The 23,120-nt window shown below is 44.0% G+C and overlaps 1 protein-coding gene across 6 annotated transcripts in view; it reads left to right on the top strand.

The window, feature by feature from the left end:
* PKNOX2 (PBX/knotted 1 homeobox 2) overlaps nucleotides 1-23,120 on the top strand; it is a 411,946-nt gene that overhangs the window by 320,565 nt on the left and 68,261 nt on the right. For all 6 annotated transcript variants that reach the window (XM_088658020.1, XM_088658019.1, XM_088658018.1 and 3 more), the window contains 2 exons: nucleotides 2,375-2,546; nucleotides 21,100-21,288. In XM_088658020.1, the coding sequence (XP_088514146.1) occupies nucleotides 2,375-2,546; nucleotides 21,100-21,288 (361 nt within the window). The remainder of the gene's footprint in view (nucleotides 1-2,374; nucleotides 2,547-21,099; nucleotides 21,289-23,120) is intronic.

Here is a 23,120-nt window from a genome sequence, read left to right as displayed (position 1 = left end):
TCTTGCATTAAACTGGGATCAGTCTAGATTAGACTGTAATATGCTGCAGTATTAGTAGCTGCAAATGAAGACTTATACCAGAGTTTAACCCCTTCACCTGCTTTTCTCTTTGCCTTGGTCCTGGAAGGCTTGGCTAATCCATTGGTTCCTCCAATTTGTTGATGTGTATAATAGATCTTTCAACTCACCGGACTCCTGGGATAACTTTAGCACTAAGCATTCAAGACAACAGGTTTTGAAGAAATTAAAACACACTTGCTTTGATTAAATAAAGAGTGACTTTTCAGCCCTTAGTGAAATGGGTATATGGTTTTTGCAGCTCCTCACATATGTGAAGGCAAGAGGGAAATGTGATATCTGATATTATGTTAGGCCTGTGCTGCCAATCTCAGCAGCCTAGTTGCCACATTAGTGTACAGAGGTGTGGAGTACTTAATTTACTTGCAATGCACTCCTTGCCCTTCTTAATTTCCCTCAGTGTGATGTCAGTTAGCAGATGGGTAGCCCAAGTAAGTTTACTATTCTCAGTTTAATGCTGCTTACTGTTTTCACCTTTAAACTCTGAGCAGGTGACCTTAGTTTCAGGAGTAGTCAACGCATGGAGCAAGCTGTCCCAGACTCCCAACCTCCATATGATAGTTAAGTTGTTTTCCATAGAGTCTACATGGGTACCCTCCAGTAGTGTAGTGGGAAATTCAGAAGTACAGGGTCCCTTCGTTATAGTCACATCCACATTCCCTCACAGCCATTGTTTATTATACAATAAACTTAGGATTATACAATAATAATAATTGGGGTGCATTGCCTTGTGTTGCCTTTCAGCTAAATCTACTACAATGGTACCTCAGTTCTTGAACGTAATCTGCTCCGAAAGAATATTCGAGTTCCAAAACGTTTGAAAACCGAGGTGCAAAGGGCTGTCTGAAAATTCAATTGAGAAAATTGAAAAACACCCAGTGGAAGCCATTCGACTTCCGAGGCGCGTTCGAAAACGGAAGCATTTACTTTCAGGTTTTCAGCATTCGGTTTCCGAAACGTTCGTCAACAGAGACATTCGAGAACTGAGGTACCACTGTATTTTCTGTGCAAGTACAAATGCAAATCTTTTAGGGGCCCATTTGATGGGTTTCTAGTTTTGTCTCTGGGTTAAAATCATGAGTGACATCTGAGGAAGCTGTTTCTGTAAATAGTTCTGTGTGCATTGAATGAATTGGGGTGTGGAGGCGGGGGGATGGGAGGGAACAGCCCCATCTCCAACTTCTGTTCATTCAGCCAAAGGTTGCTGTGAATGAAGCTCTGCATTTGGGCAGCTGTAAAGAGATCCTGCCTTTTGCATTGTTCCTGAACGAGGATACAGAGCCTGTGCACAGCCTCCTATTGTATTGCTGTTGTTCTTAGCTTGTGCTGTGCTTTCATTGCTTGGCTTTCATTTGTCTCCTTTTGTATTACTCTCTGGATGGCTGCATTTGGTTGCTTGTTTTTAATTTGTGTGGGCTCTCTGAATGAGTAGTATGCAAACATTTTTAAATAAATATATTTAAAAAACTTGTATACATGGAGACTGGATAGGATAGATGCGTGTAGCTCAGGAGCAGTGACTGAGGACACAATCCCATGCTACACACACACACACACACACACACACACACACACACACACACACACCATTCTCCAAATGTATGAAAAGAGCCAGTGTCATTTCCCAGATGTGTGAGCAGGACTTCTTCTTCATCACAGTTTCCCTGTATGTAGTTTTCAATTCTCATTGGTCAGGTTTTTTTTGGGGGGTCCCTCCCACTGGGGGACCCAGGTGGTGCTGTGGTTAAACCACTGAGCCTAGGGTTTGCTGATCAGAAGGTCGGTGGTTCGAATCCCTGTGACGGGGTGAGCTCCCGTTGCTCGGTCCCAGCTCCTGCCAACCTAGCAGTTCGAAAGCATGTCAAAATGCGAGTAGATAAATAGGAACCACTACAGCGGGAAGGTAAACGGCGTTTCCATGTGCTGCTCTGGTTCACCAGAAGCAGCTTTGTCATGCTGGCCACATGACCTGGAAGCTATACGCCGGCTCCCTCGGCCAATAATGCGATTTGAGCGCGCAACCCTAGAGTCGGTCACGACTGGACCTAATGGTCAGGGGTCCCTTTACCTTTTACCCTCCCACTTAGGAGTTCTTTCTAATTATTTTTTTGTCCTTCTGCAAAGCTTGGGATTGCTCCAGAACTGCTAATGTCACTCCTCCCTTGTGCACAGGTGATAGTGTTTTGGTTTCATGATCAATGGCAGTGGAAAGAAAGGAAATGGTGGGCCTCATCCACAGCATAAGTGAACTGTGTTTATCTTTGAAAATGACATTGCGTTTCCTTTTTCTCTTTAGACATCCTCTCTTCCCCCTCCTGACCCTGCTGTTTGAGAAATGTGAGCAGGCAACGCAAGGCTCAGAGTGCATCACTTCTGCCAGCTTTGATGTCGACATTGAGAATTTCGTACACCAGCAAGAACAAGAGCACAAGCCATTCTTCAGCGATGACCCTGAGCTCGACAACCTGGTAATGGTTTTGCCCGGACCAGTTAGTCATGGAGAGTAGAACATTCTCAGGGAAGATAGGTAGATAGATGATCAATGGGTAGGTAGTTAGAGTGGGGGTGGGGCAAAAAGAGGGGGTAGAAAAATGGTAGTGGAAAACTGGATATGATGGAGACTTTTGATTCAAAATACACACTAAAGTGTGCATACACTGGTGAAAATAACATAGAAAAACACATTATGCTACGGGAAATTGCTTTGCAAAAATGTGTAGTTTAGGCAAAATTGCATATAAGCAAGTTCATGCAAGGAGAAATTTGCACTGGAATGCTTGTGAATTTTCACGAGAAACTGTGAGAAACGGAAAACTGGTGGGTTCGGCCATTTCTTTGGTTGACTTTTCTGATGACTTTTGAGGGCACATTAAGAGGCAGAAAGCTTACAATTTTTAATTTTCAGCAGTTAGAGACAGCGGCGCAGTCAGAGACTCTTACTTTTAAACATTACTCCTCTGCCATTCCTGCCTTAACCAGTTCCCATGGAGGCAGCAGTCCTCTGTCATGGGCCACCTCACCCCACATTTCATCTGAGGAAGGATGCTACTGTCCTTCTTCAGATGCTTTGCAGGGCAAGATGGTCCCTAAGGGAGGAAGGCTGCCGACCACCATGGGAAAGCAGCAGAAGAAACTGTTTAAAAGAAAGAGAGGATTGGGGTGGGTTGGCTTTAGTTTTGTCATTGCGTGATTTTTGTGGACAAACACTTTTAGTACATTTGTTTCATTTCAATAGCCATTTATTTATTTAAGGCATTTATATGGCGATTAACCATTAGCATTTCTAAGTGGTGTACATAAAAATAAACCATACAGAGAATAAAACTATAAAAAACACATCATAAAACTGACCATAAAACCTGAACACTACATTAAAATGCCTGCTGGAATAAGAAAGCCTTTGTCATGTTCTTGAAGTTCAGCATGGCCGTCTCAAGCAGGTTGGGTGCCCTGGCGCTGAGGCGCGGAGATCGCTCCGGCACCCCGCCCTCGCAGCGCGCAGCACGGCTTCCGCCGCGAGCAGCCCCCCCTGCCGGCCCGGCGCCCTGGCGCCCCACGCCACCAGGACTACACCTAGAGCCGGGCCTGAAGTTCAGCAAGGAGGGCCCCTAACCTTATTTGGGCAAAAGTTCCACAGGTATATTGAACACAATATACAATGTTGTGCGTTGTCCCTTTAAATTGCTACGGGAATCCTTTTGTTTGAGGCAGTATGTACACTTAATACATCTAATCCATTTTGAAAAAGGAGAACCCTCTGGCCATGCTACTTGGCTAACGCCAAGGAAACTCGGGTTGGGCTGCTGGAATATGTTAGGCCATTTGAGAAAACGTGCATATGTCTTATTTTTGCATAGCGGAGCCTACTTCTAAGAACCAGCAGTCATTCATGGGGGCTGCCTTCTTGGGAGGATAGGATCAGTCACGTTGAGAGAATGGTTACGCTTGGGAATTGACATTTTTGAGAAGGAAATAGCCAATCTGGAGAGAGGACACTATGCCTAAAGGGAGCACGCCTCTGGCATTTATTTAGCTCTACCAATAGTTCCTTTGGAGAATAGCCTTATATTACAAGGGAAGAATCATTAAGGAAGCCTCGCATCCCAAAGGGATTGTGAATCCATGGACTCCTCCACATGACCTATGTATTGAGCGTTCCTCCTGATTTGCTTGCACAAAGCTTATGCGGAGGTTGGATGAGCTCCAGTCTTTATTGAGCATCCATTTTGATTTGTTTATGGGGCAGTGTTGGGGCAGCGAGCATTCATCCTGATTTGCTTGCAGAGTGTATATTTGGTTTCCTGTTAGTCGTCCATGCATCCCGCTCTCCAGTGCATCTCACACATCACTTTCCAAACCACAAAAAGTCCAGTTCTTTGTTGCCAGGGTGACAGAGCCATTTAATCCACTTTAATTGCGCAAACCCAAAGTTCCAGTATGTGCTTCCATCCCTTCCACAAAATACTGACCGCCTGGAGGTATCCCTTGCCAGTTAAAGATACCCTAGATCAGGCATGTCAAACCTGCGGCCCTCCAGATGTTTTGGCCTACAACTCCCATGATCCCTAGCTAGCAGGACCAGTGGTTGGGGAAGATGGGAATTGTAGTCCAAAACATCTGGAGGGCCACAGGTTTGACATGCCTGCCCTAGATCTATGTCTGTGGCTGGCCGCTTGTATATGTACTTATTACAGGTGTTGTAATAATAATTAATGGCAAGAATCACCTAATGTCAGCAAAATGTTATTTACAGCCACTGTCTTATGTGCTAATGGTTCACCGTTTCAGACAAGCCTGGCTAGCAAAGATAATGTTAACTGTCGGCCATCCTCTTAAGTTTCCATATTACAGCTACATAATATCAAGCTCCGCTTGGTCAAACTCAGGGTCCCTCCACTCCATGGCAAATGTTACATAACTTGAGTGATGTGGTTGGTGTGATATGAGGAATATTTAAAGCAGACAATAATTTTGCATACACGGATCCCCATGTTAACGTCAGATTGTGTTGTGATGTCAGTTAAAATGTTATGGCTGAAAAATGTCAATAGCAGTGTCTCTTCTGCATGATTATTGCCACCAGGGCAAGACTCTTGCATCTGGTTTTGTAAATACAGTCCCACCTAATGCAGGCATCTTCGTAGGTCTGCATCTGGTCAGTGCCTGGTGTGGGAGGCTGTCTGGGAACGCTGTTCATGTTGCTTTGAGTTCGTTGACAGAAGAAGGGAAATGTATGGGTGATAAATACCTTGAAACGTGCCACCCACTCAGGCCATTGGCCCATCTAGTCCAGCTTCCTGTTCTCACTTTGGCCAGCCAGACTCCCACGGAAAGTCTGCAAGCAGGACCTGAGGACAAGCAGAACTCTGCTACGCGTGATTCCCGGAAACTGGCATTCAGAGGGATACTTCCCATAGTAATGATGTTCCCTGATATGTAATGGCTGCCTGATTTGCATAATTAGTGCATAGTTATCTCTCTTAGGTACTCTTGGCAAATCCATGCATTGTGATTGGCCTGCCCAATTATTACCCAAATAGAGCACGTAGCTTTGAATAGTTATAACACTGTGAACGGCTCAGTAGCCGCGCTGCAAATATGCTGATAATTCCTTTAACTGGCTAATATAATCCTGTCTTCCAGCCTTTCTGTCCCTTTAAGATCTGACAGCACATTTGCTGCCTCAGCTTCTAGGCCACCTTTAGGAGGAACCCCCCCCCCTACAAAGAAATCTTAAGTGGACTTTAAATAGTAATAAATACCAAGAAGGGAAGAAGAAGAAGAAGAAGAAGAAGAAGAAGAAGAAGAAGAAGAAGAAGAAGAAGAAGAAGAAGAAGAAGAAGAAGAAGAAGAAGAAGAAGAAGAAGAAGAAGGGGAGCATTAACCTGCATAATATGACCAAGCACTTAATTCTTTATCATCCCCCCCCCCCCGCTTTCTCTGGGCAGTCTCTTCACTCTCTTCAGGATTTCTGTTAGGTTTCACATTATGTACCTAGAGGGTGCTTAACTTTTGCCCTGCATAAGTCCATGCTTTCCTGGTCCATGTCTGAGAATGGCAGGGGAAGGCTGCTCTTTGCTGCTGAATTGGAGCAAATGGCAATTGGAGTAAACAGGTTTTCTGCGGATAGCTCTTTACTCTGATTCAGTGCTAAAGAGCAGAGTTTTGCAGGGGAAGCGCCAAGGCAGGAAGAAAGGCTCTCAGGCATGGACCTTGGAAAGCCCGGACCTGTGCCAATAAATGCAAAGGTGAGTGCAGAGTAGTTGAGAGTTGTGTTATATTTGGTCACACTCATGTCCACATTCAGAGCAGAGTGCCATGGCAATGAAAGTGGACACATAATAAGCACATAAGAGTCAGATCAAAATCCATCAAGCCAAGCATCTTGTTTTTCACAGCGGTAAACCAAATACTCCTAGGAAGGCGGTGGCGGTGCTGATTTGGTGTTTACAACTAAGCCTCAAAGCGACTTACAAATACAATATGACTTACACAAGTATTTGAAAGACAAAAATGCCATAAAATTGAGAAAACAGTCAAACGCAGACAAGCTAAAAGTATTTGCCCTACCAACATCAATGGCAAGGAAAACATGCTACTCCACCCCAGTAAAAGCTGAATGCTGGAACAGTCATCCCACATTAATATCCAAAAATCTGGCAGAGCAGGAACATATTTGCCTGGTGCCTGAAAGTGGACCTTGTTGGCACCAGCTGTGTTTTCTTATTTATTATTTTGCATACCACTTGAAACAACAACAACAACCTCAACAAGAAGAAAACTCTGAAATTATCTGTAAAAGGAGTCAAAAACAACTATTTAAAACATTCAGAAATAGTTGAGCTAAGAACTAGATTAAAATACACATCAATATTCCACATTTATGGATAGGCTTGCCTAAACAAAGATGTTATTAGCAGGCGCTGAAAAGAGTACTGTACAGGGAAGGCAACATGCCTGCTGCCTATTGGCAGGGAGTTCCAAAGTGTGGAGCTGAAAAATCAATTTCTTCCAAATGTGGAACAAGTATTATGGGGCAGCTCTAAACAGTGCCAGATGAAAGCCGTTGAATTAAGGGATGGGATAAGGGCATGTTGCAAGGAAACTGGTTCCAAGCTGTTAAGGGCTTCCTATAGCAATAGCCCAGGTGGCGCTGTGGGTTAAACCACAGAGTCTAGGGTCGGCGGTTCGAATCCCTGCAACGGGGTGAGCTCCCGTTGCTCGGTCCCAGCTCCTGCCCACCTAGCAGTTCAAAAGCACATTAAAGTGCAAGTAGATAAATAGGGACCGCTCTGGCGGGAAGGTAAACGGCGTTTCTGTGTGCTGCTCTGGTTCGCCAGAAGCAGCTTTGTCATGCTGGCCACATGACCCAGAAGCTGTCTGCAGACAAACGCTGGCTCCTTCGGCCTATAGAGCGAGATGAGCGTCGCAACCCCAGAGTCGGACACGACTGGACCTGATGGTCAGGGGCCCCTTTACCTTTACCTATAGCAATAGTAAAAACTTTGAACAAATCAGCAGGTCTCTGAGCACAGGTGTTACTTGCCGATGGAATCTCACTCCTATCAGCAACTGCGCTGCAAGCGTTCTGCATTAAATGCAGCTTCTGGATCAAGCATAAAGGAAGCCCCACGTACAGCGCCTTGTAGTAAGCCAGTCTCGAAAGCAACTGCAGCATGAGAGCATTCCACAATTTTGCAACTACATCCCACGATGAGCAACTTTCAGTTGAAGGTACTTCGCCACCGGATCTCTTGTCTTCATATCCAAAGCACGTGATGAGCCGAAAGATATTGGCCCTTCCCACAAGCCAGCTTCGTGAGAAAGAAGACCTACAGTCCTTAGATCCGGGACAGCGGGGTGAGTAATATTATTGTGCATTGAGAACATTGATCATTTTAAAGCAGCTGTGATTTTTATCATTCTCGGCTTCCCGCTTTTCGTTTTGATGCATATGACAGTTTATTTATTTTGTTATTTTTCCAGGCAACGGTGGTATGGAGACTTCCTTCGGTGAAATTGACAGGCTTGGAGGAGACCACAATGGGTTAAACGCCTGGGCTTCTTTCTCCCTTTGTTTTGAGAGATTGTCTGCAGAGTATAACCAGCTTGTTGCGACTGCCTCCTGCTATTTTTGCACAGATTATATTAAAGTTCACCGTTCTTATATCAGCATCCCGTGTCATTTATCCAAGGGATTCCGTGTCAAAGTGAAAGCTATGCCAATGAATTCAGGAGCATTGCAAGGCGCTGCTGTCTTCCCACGAGGCTGGCTGGATCCATTCCTTGCCGTCACTTGAACTCGCTGCCATACATCTGTGGGACATAATTAAATGCCATAAATAGGAGAATGCCCTCGGCTCCAGCCTGCCAGGTTGCCGCTTGAACATTTCCATGCCTAGAAAACATGTCATCCCATCCTCTCCCACCCCCTGGAATGCCCAGCCATTGCACCAGGGCTTTCAAGATAATACATAGCCGCCAACCCTGGATTTCTTCGGCTTTGACGCATTAGCAGTATAGGAAATACACTTACTCCTTACTGAGCACCATTGATTCTGCAGACGTAAACAGCCGTCCAGCCATCGCCACCAGTGTGCTAGGATATGGAGCAGCTTTGAGAGACAGAATGGTATTTTGCTTAAAGCAAAACGATCCCACAAAATGACTAATAGCTCAGTTGTTTTCATGTCTTTCCTGCTGCAATGGCATTCCCTGCAACTCACACTGATGTGGCTAGAGCTTGTGCATAGGAAGTTGCTTTCCATTGATACGTCCACCCCGGGATTGTCTAAACATGGATGAGGAACCTGTGGCTCTTCAGGTGTTATTGGACTCCATCTCCCATCAGCCCCAGCCAGCTTGGCCAACGATCAGGGATGAAGGGAGTTGTAGTAGAACTATTCTGACTGGCAGTGGTTCTTTAGGGCCTTGGGCAAAGGTCTTTCCTATCACCAGCTTCCTAATCCTTTTAGCTGGAGATACCCGAGATAGAGATAGATACCTGGGATCTTGAAATGAAATGAAATGAAACTTCATTTGTGTTAACCATTGGCCAGGCATCCCCACACTTTGGCCCTCCAGATGTTTTGGACTACAATTCCCATCTTCCCCCAACCACTGGTCCTGTTAGCTAGGGATCATGGGAGTTGTAGGCCAAAACATCTGGAGGGCCGCAGTTTGGGGATGCCTGCCATTGGCCATAGCAATAAATGGGCATTACGATGTACACAAAATAAGAGTCGATTATAATAAAACACAGTTTAGGGTCCCGAATCAGCAGTCAAACAGTCGGTCTTATTCTGATTGCCCCAGCTAAAAACCTTGCAACCTTTGCTGTCGTCTGTTCCTCTTGATCTGCCAGGAGGAGGGACGCAGACATAATTTCCCAGACAAACCCCCCCTGCAACTACATCACCCAACCTCTCCAAGAGGTTTGTTTTCTGTCTGAGGATACCTGGGATCTTCTGCATGTGTTCTACCAGTGAGGTGTGACCATACTTCACAATGAACTACTATAACCCTCATAGTATGCTGCCTTATCTAGTCCAATGCTGTCTATTCTAGTAGCATATCTCCATAATCTCATGCAAGGTTTGGTTTTTTTCCCCCATCCCTTGGTATGAGGAACTAAACCTTGGGCGTTCTGCATGAAAAGCATGTAGCTTGACCAGTGATATATGGTATTGTTTATCACTATGTACACTTAAAAAGCAGAGACATCACCTTGCCTACAAAGGTCCGTATAGTTAAAGCTATGGTTTTCCCAGTAGTGATGTATGGAAGTGAGAGCTGGACCATGAAGAAGGCTGATCACCAAAGAATTTATGCTTTTGAATTATGGTGCTGGAGGAGACTCTTGAGAGTCCCATGGACTGCAAGAAGATCAAACCTATCCATTCTGAAGGAAATCAGCCCCGAGTGCTCACTGGAAGGACAGATTGTGAAGCTGAGGCTCCAATACTTTGGCCTCCTCATGAGAAGAGAAGACTCCCTGGAAAAGACCCTCATGTTGGGAAAGATGGAGGGCACTAGGAGAAGGGGACGACAGAGGACAAGATGGTTGGACAGTGTTCTTGAAGCTACGAACATGAGTTTGACCAAACTGTGGGAGGCAGTGCAAGACAGGAGTGCCTGGCATGCTTTGGTCCATGGGGTTACGAAGAGTCGGACACGACTAAACAACTAAACAACAACATGTACACATGCACTGCTACTAGAAGGTCCCAAATTCCATCCATGGCATTGGTGGCATAGGAAGGGGGGGTGCGGGCCACCCCGGGTGTCATCACGGAGGGTGTGACCACGGGGCCTGGCCTGCAGCGCACCCGAGCCACACGTCTCTCCTGGGGACTGACACTCTGGTTCAGGCACCTGCAGGCTTTGTGCTGCCAGAAACAGCAACGTGGGGCCTGCGGATTCTGTGGAGGTTCTGCTCAGCATGCCCCCCACCCCATGGGCGGCTTGCCCCGCCTCCCAGGTTCAGGGAAATGCTGCTGCCTGGCATTTCCAGGTAGATTGACTAAGACCTCTCTCTCTTTCTTTCTCTCTCTCTCTGAAACCTTGGAGAGCCACTGCCACTAAGGGATGAACGTATAAATTTCAGGATCACGTTCTCATTTTTACTCATGAGAATTGGTCAGCCTTTGGTTCCCAAACCCCACTCACCCCACCCCGTCTCATGGACCACATGAAAGTTGCTGAGGGTCTTGGTGGACAACTTAAATATTTTTCTGCCTGTTGTACAGTTCTAATGTGCTATGCTAGGCATTGTATGGTTTGTTTCGAACTGTATTTATATTCCTTCTGTTAGCCTTATATACATTTTATTTTATTTTATTATCTTCCACAGAAGTCAAATTGTAATGCAGTAAAATGCAATATAAGAAATGAGAGAAGCAGCTCAAATACTGTTTAAAATCAATGTGAATATTCAGTGTGAATATTCAGTGTGAATATTGTGTGTCTCCACAACCACAAATCGGCAGGCATGTCACTGTTAGCTGAGTCGGTAGAGCATGAGACTCATAATCACAGAGTCATGGGTTTGAGCCCCACGTTTGAATTATTGTTGGGGGGTGGAATAGATTACCCTTGTGACCCCTTCCAATTCTATGTCTGATTCTACAACCCAAATGAAACTCGCAGATGACTGGTGGTCCATGGGCCGCAATTTGGGAATCCCTGTTTTAGTGCATTTTTATTTTTTTGATTTTTAATTTAATGAATTCATATACCGCCTTATACCTGGGGGTCTCAGGGAGGTTCACAGAATATAATCAAGATATAAAACCACAAAATACATAAATCAAAATAAAAGCAACAACCCAATAGTTCCCCCCTTTTTAAGGGCATAGGATGTCAATCAAATCAACCAAAGGTCTGATTAAAAAGGAACATTTTTGCCTGGCACCTAAAGGTGTATAATGAAGGTGCCAGGTGAACTTCCCTGGGAAGATCATTCCATAGACAGGAAGCCACAGAGAAGGCCCGTTCTCATGTTGCCACCCTCCGGACCTCTCAAGGAGAAGGCACTACTATACACATTTATTCATTCATTCATTCATTCATTCATTCATTCATTCATTATTTTGCAATTTCCCCTAACATAGTAAATGTTGAATGCTAATTTCATTAATACGTGCACATTTATGTACACACCCAAGTACTGTACAGGGTTTCCCAAACTTGGGTTTTTGGACTACAACTCCCATCATTCCTAGCTCCCAGGACCAGTGGTCAGGGATGATGGGAGTTGTAATCCAAAAACAGCTGGAGACCCAAGTTCGGGAAACACTGGACTAGTATTATGCATTTTCGTACACAAATTTTGGTGGCATCAGAAAATTTGGTGAAGTGTGAATTTTGAAAGATGGCAGTATTTTGGTTCACATGCTTTATCAAGAAGTACAAATTATATAGGTTCATATTAAAGTGCAAACTGAACCAAAATTATCCATCCCGAACTATCAATGAATCCAGACAATACTGGGTTATGCAGACTCAGTATAAGATATTTTTATCATTATCATTCTCTCACACGTTCCTCTCATTGGCTCATTTCCCGCTGGGTCGCAGTTTGGTGGGAATTCTGCAAGAAATGGCTCCATCTAAGACAGGCTGTAGCAAATATGGTTTTCCCCCCAAAGTTTGTTTGTTGTATCTACAAAATTTTAATGCTACTAATCCTATGTAAATTGTCCACCACTGCTGACGGCAAAGAGGAGATGAAAAGGCCAGCGACATTAACCATCATTAGAATAAGAATCATGTATTCCTCACAGGCGAGATGCACATAATTAGAAATTAGAAAAAGGTCAGATCTTGCCATTATCAACTCAATCAGCTGCTGAGTGCCACACAGTCAATTAATTCAGCATCTGTATTTTTTACAACCCCGCGCACGTATTCCATCGGACTGTAACTCTTTATCCGGACAGATATACTGCTCAGCGAAGCAGGGACATAAAATGAGAGACCCCAAGCAAATGAGCTGAGATAATTGAGAGATTTATTTTACATACACACACATGTATATGTCAAGTCTTCGTGCCTTTGCCCTTGAATGCTGACTTTCAGGAAAGCAGATAGTTGGATGGACGCGCCGGGCTGACAGAGCATTCCTTGAGGACTTTTATTATTATCATTCGTTTATGTTACTCATTACATTTTTATCTTGCCCCTTCCTCCCAAGGAGCTCAGGGTGGCCTTTGTGCATTTCATTCTCACAACAAACCTGTAAAGTAGGGTAGGTTGAAGCAGGCTTCCTCAAGCTTGGCCCTCCAGATGTTTTTGGCCTACAACTCCCATGATCCCTAGCTAGCAGGACCAGTGGTCAGCGATGATGGGAATTATAGTTTCAAAATATCTGGAGGGCCGAGGTTGAGGAAGCCTGGGTTGAAGGACAGTGATTGCCCCCCAAGTTTGAGCTAACATGGCTGATTTGAAACCAGCACTCATTCCAGTCCAGTACTCAATTTGTTCAATAAGTGTGTGTGTGTGTGTGTGTGTGTGTGTGTGTGTGTGTGTGTGTGTGTGTTAAATAGAATGTGTGAGACAACCTGTTTGTTCAGAAAAAGCTGTCACTACTGCTTCTTCTTCTCCACTCCTCTCAGGGCAAGATGGTCATTCAGTTTCTTTCCTTCAACTTTATTGGTCAGACTACTTTCCCATGTAGTCATTAAAATTAAAATAATGCTTGTTGTTGTTTAGTCGTGTCCGACTCTTCGTGACCCCATGGACCAGAGCACGCCAGGCACTCCTGTCTTCCACTGCCTCCCGCAGTTTGGTCAAACTCATGTTCGTAGCTTCAAGAACATCACTGCCTTGTCGTGGCGAAGGGGCTTAAATAACTTAGAGAAGTTATGTTTTGACCAAACGTGACCCACCTGGAGAAGGAACCGGCAAGCCACTCCAGTATCCCTGCCAAGAAAACTCCATGGACAAAGACAACAGGCAGATTAAAAAAATGCTTACCAAAACAAAAAAAACCATACACAAATTTTATACAACTTGATGTTGCCTTTCTTTTCTTTTCTGGTGATGCAAATCCTCTTTTCTGGCAATACATTAGTGTCAATCCTAAATGGGAGGCAACGAATCAAATACACATTAGTTTGCCTCACCCTGTGAAATTTCATGGATTCTTAATAAGTGCATAGGGTGACCTTTGAAGCACGTTTAAAGCACAAGCCGCTGCCGCCCCCAATAACCGCGGGAACTGCGGTTTATCCCTCACAGAGCTGCAATTACCAACACTCTTAACAAACTGCAGTCCCAGTGTACGGTGTGAATAAGACCAAAGTGTGTGTGTCGGGAGACAGACAGATAAAAATCCAAGGTTGCATTCAGCTAACCTCTACTCAGGGTAGACCCACTAAAAATTAGCCATGTCTATTAATTTCAGGCTAGACAGCATCTTAAAAATCAGAGACTTCACCTTGCCGACCACAATCTGTATAGTTAAAGCTATAGTTTTCCCAGTAGTGATGTATGGAAGTGAGAACTGGACCATAAAGAAGGCTGATCGCTGAAGAATTTATGCTTTTGAATTATGGTGCTGGAGGAGACTCTTGAGAGTCCCATGGACTGCAAGAAGATCAAACCTATCCATTCTTAAGGAAATCAGCCCTGAGTGCTCACTGGAAGGACAGATCCTGAAGCTGAGGCTCCAATACTTTGGCCACCTCATGAGAAGAGAAGACTCCCTGGAAAAGACCCTGATCTGAGTGGATGTAGCAACCGAGTAATTTCGTTGTTCCCGCAAGGGGACAATGACAATGACAATAAAAATATCTTATCTTATCTTATTGTTATGTACTGAGCTGAATCCTAGAACAATAGGATTCAGAATCAGCAGGAGCTACCCAATCCAACTCCAGGTGGAAGTGAATCCGCAACCTGATTGGCCTGCTGGAGCAGCCAATCAGGCGGCTGGCAGAAGTGAATCTGCTACCTGATTGGCCTGTAGGAGCAGCCAATCAGGCTGCAGGCAGAAGTCAATCCACAATATAATTGGCCCACAGGTGTAGCCCTGAAGTAGCCAATCACGCAAGGCCCATTGTGTAAATAATGTATATAAGCAGATGGTTTTGGGAAAAGAGCCATTCTTCTTCTCCTTGATGACTATGAGCTGAATAAAGAGCATGAAATTCACTCTCGACTCCGAGTATATTTCACTTATGATGTTGGGAAAGATTGAAGGCACAAGGAGAAGGGGACGACAGAGGACGAGATGGTTGGACAGTGTTCTCAAAGCTACCAACATGAGTTTGACCAAACTGTGAGAGGCAGTGGAAGACAGGAGTGCCTGGCGTGCTCTGGTCCATGGTGTCACGAAGAGTCGGACACGACTAAACGACTAAACAACAACATTAATTTCAGGAGGTCTTCTCCAAGTATGAGTAGCTTTGGGTGCCACCTATAAAAGACAGGTTGATACTACCTATATGTATTACAGGTGGTGAACATTTTAGGCATGTCGTGTTGACGTGTGATCGCCAATGTGCAGGTCCTTTGGGACCTTGAAGGGGGCAGGGCGGGCTGTCACAGTGCATGGTACCCTTATGCGCACTTCGCCAATGCACATGGGGGCTGGGAGTGGAACCCTATGTGAAATGGTCATCGCCTGTCCTTGATTCCTGTGTGAATGTACTGGGGTGCCCTGTGTTGCCGTGAGCTAGTGATTCTTGGATGTGGCTCCAGACAGGCCCTGTAGTCATTGTTTTTGTTGTTTTTGGGGGGTGCCAGTACTGCATACCCTTGCGTGCCCCCCAGAAAGAAGCCCTGCCCGTAGTCATCATTTCCTGCTTTCTTCTGAATCACGCATATACACACATACCACCGAATCACACACGTGCATGCGTGCGCATGAGCTTACACGCCCTCCCTGTCCAAAATACAAAATGGCAACTGTGGCATCAGGGTTTCCATAGGAAAGGCCCAGTATAGGGTTGCCAAACTCAATACAGGACAGGACTTCTGTGCCTTTAATTGCCCTGCTCTCTTTTGAGTCTGGAAACCTTAAAGAGAAAGCAGCAAGAGCCTTCGTTTAATTTCTTTTTTTAAAAAAAAATATTTTTATTAATTTTCCAATTAAAACCAATTATATCACATTCGTTATTTCAAATTATACACATATATATCAATCAAACCGAATATTATGCCAAATCATCTAAAAAAATTTTTTTGGGTTCCCATGCTTCAAGAAATTGGGGAATCCTCGCAACCGTCCACTGCCGTCTTTTTTCTAAAGTTCAAATCGTCTCTCCAAGTTCATAATAATCCGAATCTTTCCCTTATAATCACATAGATGTTTTCCACTTTCAACCGATTGTTTCCCAGCTGCTGAGATAAATATCAAACAAGGTTTCACAAATGTTCTTTCTCCTGTGTGGGTTAATCAGTCCAGCCTCCCCATAAATCTTCTTGGTCTGGAGCTCCCTGTTGCGTCAACACGAAGCAACGCCATCTTAAAAAAACTCAAAACACTTTCGTTTTCTCTCATAACCGGGTAGATTAACGATCTTATAAAATTTACAGCTTTTCCAGGCAGAAGACCCAAACATCAAACCATAAACTCTTGGTAAATTGATGGATCTCCTTGCCCTATAGCTGAACTTAGCTTCAGGTCGCTGCTCCAATTCAAAGTGCGTCACAGCTCATAAATCCTCCGAACGCGTCCAGGACTCCTTCCGTCCAACTAGAGGGGGGCTTTTCTCGTCGGCAACTCCACATCTTTAAAAAATATGCTCAGTAACAACAGTTTATAAAGTTCAACTCACACAGTCTTTTGCTTCTCTTTCACTCCAAACAAACCAGGACATCGCGTCTGGGAAGGTACGAAGTAACTCATATGAAGAAAAATAAAAAAGGACTCACTTCCCTTATCGCTCCGTCCCCATCAATCCTTCTTTCAGATGAAATACAGCCTTTGACTCCTCTCCCTCAGCAGCATAAATTTCTCAGCAGTAAACAGCGCTTCTTCCCCTCCTTCTGAAGTATGTCCATAGATTTAAGCCTAATTATCTTCTTTAACCATGGAAATCCCCGCCATGCAGATTAGCGTCCGGGAGTCCTGGCCCTCGTAAGTGCTCAGCCCAAGCTCCCCCCACTCCAAAAACAGTCGGAGTGGGTCTGGGGGCATCGCGGGCCAGCGGCCCCTCTCCGTAACCCCCGGAGAGGGTAGGGGGTTGCCATTTACTCCCCTAGCAACCGCCAAATACCTTACGAAGGTCAGAGAGATGGAAAACAGGTCCGCCATTCCTGCCGGCGGAAACCGGAACCTCCCCGTTTAATTTCCAAGTAAAAGGGTCTTCTGGTTTCTCTTTAAGGTTTCCAGACTCAAAAGAGAGCAGGGCAATTAAAGGCACAGAAGTCCTGTCCTCTTTTGAGTCTGGCAACCCTAGCCCAGTAAGCAGCATTGCTCCTGCATCCTGACAAAGCTTTGCTCCTTCCTGTCATCTGTAAAAAAATGTAAACTGTAAAAATGAACAATGGCATACAGAAGTTATTCAGCAGTTCCCATTCAAGGGACAAGCCCCATCCAAACTGCAGCTGCAACAAACTCCCAGGAGTTGGGGGGGGGCGGTGTCATCACTTTAATCTCAAGAATTCTCTAGAGTAGAGCAGGGAACGAGTGGGATTTGCCCCCTATCTGATCCTGGGTTGCTATGCTTCTGATTAACCTTTTTTCTTTCTGTGTTTGTCAATTCCGCCCCCCCCCCTACACACACACACACACACCCATGCCCTTTCCTCCTGCCTCCCTTCTGTCTTTGTGATTCGATTTGGAAAGCCTTTGCTGTGCATTAGGAGAGAAAAACACCTCCTTATCTTCAGATCATCCTCACTAGGCTCTCATACACTGCCCAGCACTTCCGCTGCTTCTTACCCTGAGGGGAGACATATGGTGGCAAAGAGCAAAAGCACTTGTCCCTGTTTGTTCTAGACTCCTTCCCTAATTGTACCAGGCAAGCTCCCTAGCAGACTAGAGGGCCATCCCGAGTTAATTTGCATAGTCATCTTACCCGTGAGCAGCCTGTGACTAATAGTTTGTAAAGGTGGCCACTAAAATTAGCAAGTTGAAAAAGTGCTTTGAAATTTAAAGACTCTTTGTTACATAAAAAAGCAGATTTATTGCCCTGTGGTGAATAGCTGGGATTTTATATATTATTCAAGATTTTGAGCCGGGGCTGTAAAACGTACGGTCTCAGTTCCATGCATGGAATGTTTTATGTGTAAATTTTTTAACATTTATGGGGTATATTTTACTGAGGCCAAGGCTTTGCTCAAGGGAGAGCTTACAGGCATGTTTCCACTCTCCAGCCTTGTTAGGCAGAGTGGCCAGCTGAGGATAATCAGGGACGCTTTTGCATAGAACACTTACAGCTGGGTCCCAAAAGCAGTCCGGGAGCAAAATGCTGAGTTTTGCAAATGGAGCTTCTGGTGCTTTTGGCCTGGTTAGGCGACAGAAGCATCCATTTTAAAACATTGATGCAATACCTGGTTCAGATCAATGGAAAACCATGGTTGCCTGCCACACAAGGGAGCCATGAAAGAGCATGCTCTCCGCCCCCTTCCCTTCTCTTTTGCACGCCAAACATCTTCACTTCCAGTTTTAAACTGGAATTTAAGTGCAATTCCCCCCAATACGTCCAAACTTGAGAAAGGAAGCATGGTTTGTTAAAGCTATAGTTTAGGAGCCAGCTGGAGTCAGAAACCGTGGTTTGATTCTGGCTTGCTCTTACTGACTGTTGTTTAAACCAGGGATGCCTGAACATGTAATCCTCCAGGAGGCTTTTGTGGTCCCCTGAAGTTTCTTCCAAAATTTATTTTAAAATTAGGGACGCGGGTGGCACTGTGGGTTAAACCAAAATTAGGAAACTATAAATATTATTATTATATGATGATGATGATGATGATGATGATGATGATGATGATGATGATGATAAAATCAGTGAACCCGGAGTGGGGAAATCTGTAGCCATCCAGGTGCCTTTGGATTCCAACTCCCATAATCTCTGACCATTGGTGATACTGGCTGGGGCTGATGGGAATCTGAATGGCCACAGGTTATCCATACCTGCTGTAAGGTACGCAGAAAGTTTCTAGTTTCCATAGCAATTTACAATTCTGGCATATCCCTTCCTCACTGATAGTTAGTGTTTGTGACTCTAGATTTGATGAAATCCAGCACAGCCATACTTAGAAAGACAGCGAACTTCAGAAGCTAGAACTACGTGTCTGAAGCAAAGGTGCACACTCTCTCATTCATAAAACACTAGTCCACTAAAAGGTACCATGAAGGAACATGTCTAACAGCGCTTGTAAAAAGATGTCTAGTGTTTGGCAACTCTCCAGGGCGAGGGAGTTCCATCACTGCAAGACAACCACCAAAGAATATTATTCATCCTATTCATCCTATGCCCTTTTAAAATGTGCTTTTCTCGGGGGCGGGGAATTCTTGGGTTGTTGTTTTTATTTTGATTATATATTTTGTGGTTTTATATTTCGATTTTGTTCTGTGAACCGCCCTGAGACCTCCGGGTATAGGGCTGTATATAAACTCAATAAAGAAAAAAACAAAAAAAAAACATATCATTATTGTCTATCTACAGTTGGAAAGTCTCTGAGAATACAGGTGCTGCTTTCAATGAAACTCAGTTAGGATTGAATTTGGTTGGTTTGAATCAACTCCTCGAAGGCACTTTTTAGAGCGCAGCCAAGATGCGCATAAGAGCAATCTGATCCATTCTCAGCAGTAGATTGCAAACATTGGTACAGTCAGTGAAAAAGGCTATAGATTGTATCCAATGCTAGTTCTAGTCAGTAGACCTACTGAAGTTAATCTACATGGCTAACTTAGGTTCATTAATGTCAAAGAGTCTACTCTGAGTATAACATAGCTGCAGGTAGGTAGCCGTGTTGGTCTGACACAGTCAAAAGATATTAAAAAATATATAAAAAATCGGTATCTGAAGACGTATGCATGCACACGAAAGCTTATACAGTGGTCCCTCGACTTACGAATTTAATCCGTTCCGAATGCACATTCGTAGGTCGAAAAGTTTGTAGGGCGAAAAAAGCGGTTTCCCATAGGAATGCATTGGAAACGGGAAAAATTCATAAGTCGAGTAAACCACATCGAAAATTCGTAAGTCGAGAAAACCCCATATAAACCGCAACGGTTTTCCTTTCAGATGTCAAAAAAAACGTAAGCGTGCGGCCATTTTTTTCATTCATAACTCGAAATTTCGTAAGTCAAGTACTTCGTAAGTCGAGGGACCACTGTACCAAGAACAAACTTAGTTGGTCTCTAAGGTGCCCCTGGACTATATATATATATATATATATATATATATATATATATATATATATATATAACTTAGCTGGATATCTATAATGTTTGAAAATGGAAGGGGGGGCATTTGAAGGGCAACAAAAACTGGAAGTGATTTTTATAAATTTATATCCTGCCCATCTGGCTGGGTTGCCCCAGCCATTCTGGGCAGCTTCCAACACATATAAAAACATAATAAAACATCAAGAATTAATAGTAGCAATTTGATTCAATTCAAAACAGGTCACAATATCTTTAAAATAAACAACTTATATCAAATAAAGCAACATTCGACAATCTATTTAAAAATACAGTTGTAACTCGGCTCTCGAACGCCTTGGGAGTTGAACGTTCCGGCTCCCAAACAACCGAAAACTGGAAGTGACTGTTCTGGTTTTTGAACTTTTTTTGGAAGCTGAATGTCCAGCGTGGCTTCTGCTATTGTTTCTGGAGCTCCTGCACAATTGGGAACCAATTGGTTTCCAAACCTTTCGGAAGTCAAATGGACTTCCAGAATGGATTCCGTTCGACTTCTGAGGCACGTCTGTAACAGTAAACAGTAAAATTAAATATAGCAAGTAATAATTAAACAGTTTACTACTATCAGTTACAGTAAAGAATTATTAAACAGTCAAAATAATGGCAAGTCCCAATGCATAAAATACCACAAAACATAAAAAGCCAGGAAACACAACTTATCAAATTATTTTAAAATCATTGTTAGTATATGTTTAGGTTACTAGTAGGGCTGCCACTGGGTTAAATGAACATTGGTCGATAACCAAGAGTTTTATTTAGTTCAATTTGCCTATGAAAAAAAAATAGTTCTGAAGAAAATTATATACTTTGGTTTTTATGATACACTGAGGTGCCTCCATAGTCCTTTTCATATAAGATGCATTTTATCTCGCTCATGAGAGGGGAAACCAGTCCTAAGATGGTGCTTGTCTTTTGCAGTTTCTGTCAGTACTCGTGTTGTAGAAATAAATAAATTACATTTGCTAGGCAATTAATCAGGCAGGAGGCTTGTTAATCCATAAGAATATTTTAACTGTTTCATGCAGCCAATGAATGGATACATTTTGGCAACCCTGGTTGCTACGTTTATCTTTTGAATGTGGTGATGAATGCTTTCCGTTGTTGGACTGACCCTCTGCTCTCTTGGGTTTCTTCATCCCTAGATGGTGAAAGCCATTCAGGTCCTGAGAATTCACCTCCTGGAGCTGGAGAAAGTGAATGAATTGTGCAAGGACTTTTGTAATCGTTACATCACCTGCCTCAAAACTAAGATGCACAGCGACAACCTACTCAGGAATGACCTCGGGGGGCCTTACTCCCCAAACCAGTCCTCCATAAACCTACACACACAGGTAATAGTTGAAAAATGTTCAATATAACAAGCCTCCTTAAAGAATTGCAGGGTTTCTTCAAGCTGTTTCACATTTTCTAATGCAGAAAAGTTAGCATTTATTTCATTTCTTAATTTATTTTGTGAACTGGCAAAAGATCTTAGAGAAATGTGGATATTTCCAGGCATCAGAGAGATGAAGGTATGGTATTTAAAACTCTGCACCAGGGTGAGCCAAATCCTGCTCTGAGAAAAACTGATTTATGCAACCTGTATAAATAGCATCCACTGATCTGAGCAGCATTATTGGGTAACTATGACTGAGGATTGATTCTGTTTCTGGTAGTCAATGGAAGGGGCACTGAAGCACTTTTCCCTGATCACAGGAAATCCTTTTGAGTCCCCAGCCTTATCCCCAGCTTCTGAGACTTTACCCAGCCGCCTTCCAGCAGAACTTCCCAAACCGAAGTTACTTTAAAAGAGAAGGAGAAAAGCAGAGACTCAGAATTAACTATAACTGAGGTTGGCAAGCGGTAGATTAAGATCTGCTGGTAGAATGGATATTTCAGTAAAAGGACTGCAAAGTAGCTTCAGTTCTGGTGCCCCAAACAAATTCCTGAACTCAGAATTTTTGAATTATAAGTGTATGGCTCGGTTTGGGGGGGGGGGTTGGGGGATTCTAGCAAAAGGGGGGCGGGAATTAGAACCTACATTTGTCCACCTCTGTGCCATGGGGCTTGTGAACCCAGGATTTGGACTAGTAAGTTGGAGGGGGTGATCTCTTACGATGTGCCATTTCTGGTTGTATTCAGCTTAGGTTCCATCGACACACCAATTTTTCCGTGTGCAATGGAATGTTCTTCGCCTATCCTCTCTCTGTGCACCCACTAAATATGTTCATGGGGTTCCGCTAATTCCGCTAATTTGGGGATAGCATGGGACATCCATGGAGGAGGGGGGATTCCCTTGGGCTAACGCTCATCCTTGAAAAAGATTAGTGCAATACAACCCTTCATTACAGCACTGTCATGTTTCAGTACAATTTTTCAGTGTCAACATTCCCTATTCTGCTTTGGCTGCTTTGGTTCTTAAAAGGTTTGCCTGTGCATAGATAGCCCTATTCGGAAGGAACACTTGCTCACATCTTGAATTAACATGCAATCAGAGAACAAAGCTTCATCACCAACATTATGCACACCAGCTTGCGCTGCACCCTGTCCATTTGGATGTGTGCAGAAAGAAAGTCTGGGCACATATGGTGTTGGTATATTTAAGCATTCACTTGAACATGTGAACACTCAAAGTCTGGGCAGAGGTAGGAGGCTGCACACAAGCCCTGGCCGCTACATCCTGGAGCAGGTTACACCTCCCCTCAATCTTGAGTTTCCCCCTGTCAAGCAGGAAACATCTGCAGGAAGTGTCTACTCATATTTGCTGAAATGCAAGCAATTGCATGGAAGGTTCTACCCATGTTCAAGAGCAAGTTGAACAAGTTGGAAGCTATCTTGCAGACCTATCCTGCTGAATGTCGAGATTGCCAGAGACTGAGCATGCAGAATGGCATGCACAGGGAGGTTGGGGGAAGTGTTTGTGTGTGCGCCCCTGCCATCCTGCCCACAGATATAGAGTTCAGGAAAATGCACTGATGGGGGGGGGAGTTGATGTGCATGGGATTGAGGCTAAGTTAATCAACAGAGCCTGGCTCCTCACTCATATGTTGTTTTGGCATGTGACCAGTGATTATTTTTTTCTTTAAAAAGATGTTTAGGGGTACTCTCATTTTCCTACTCATTTTGAAATACTGCCCCTCAATGAGGCCAAACTTAGATTCACAAAATGTTTAGGGGTATGCGT

The sequence above is a fragment of the Zootoca vivipara genome, chromosome 14, assembly GCF_965207765.1.
Source record: "Zootoca vivipara chromosome 14, rZooViv2.hap1.1, whole genome shotgun sequence".
NCBI lineage: Eukaryota > Metazoa > Chordata > Lepidosauria > Squamata > Lacertidae > Zootoca > Zootoca vivipara.
This window is presented reverse-complemented; position numbering and strand designations above follow the sequence as displayed.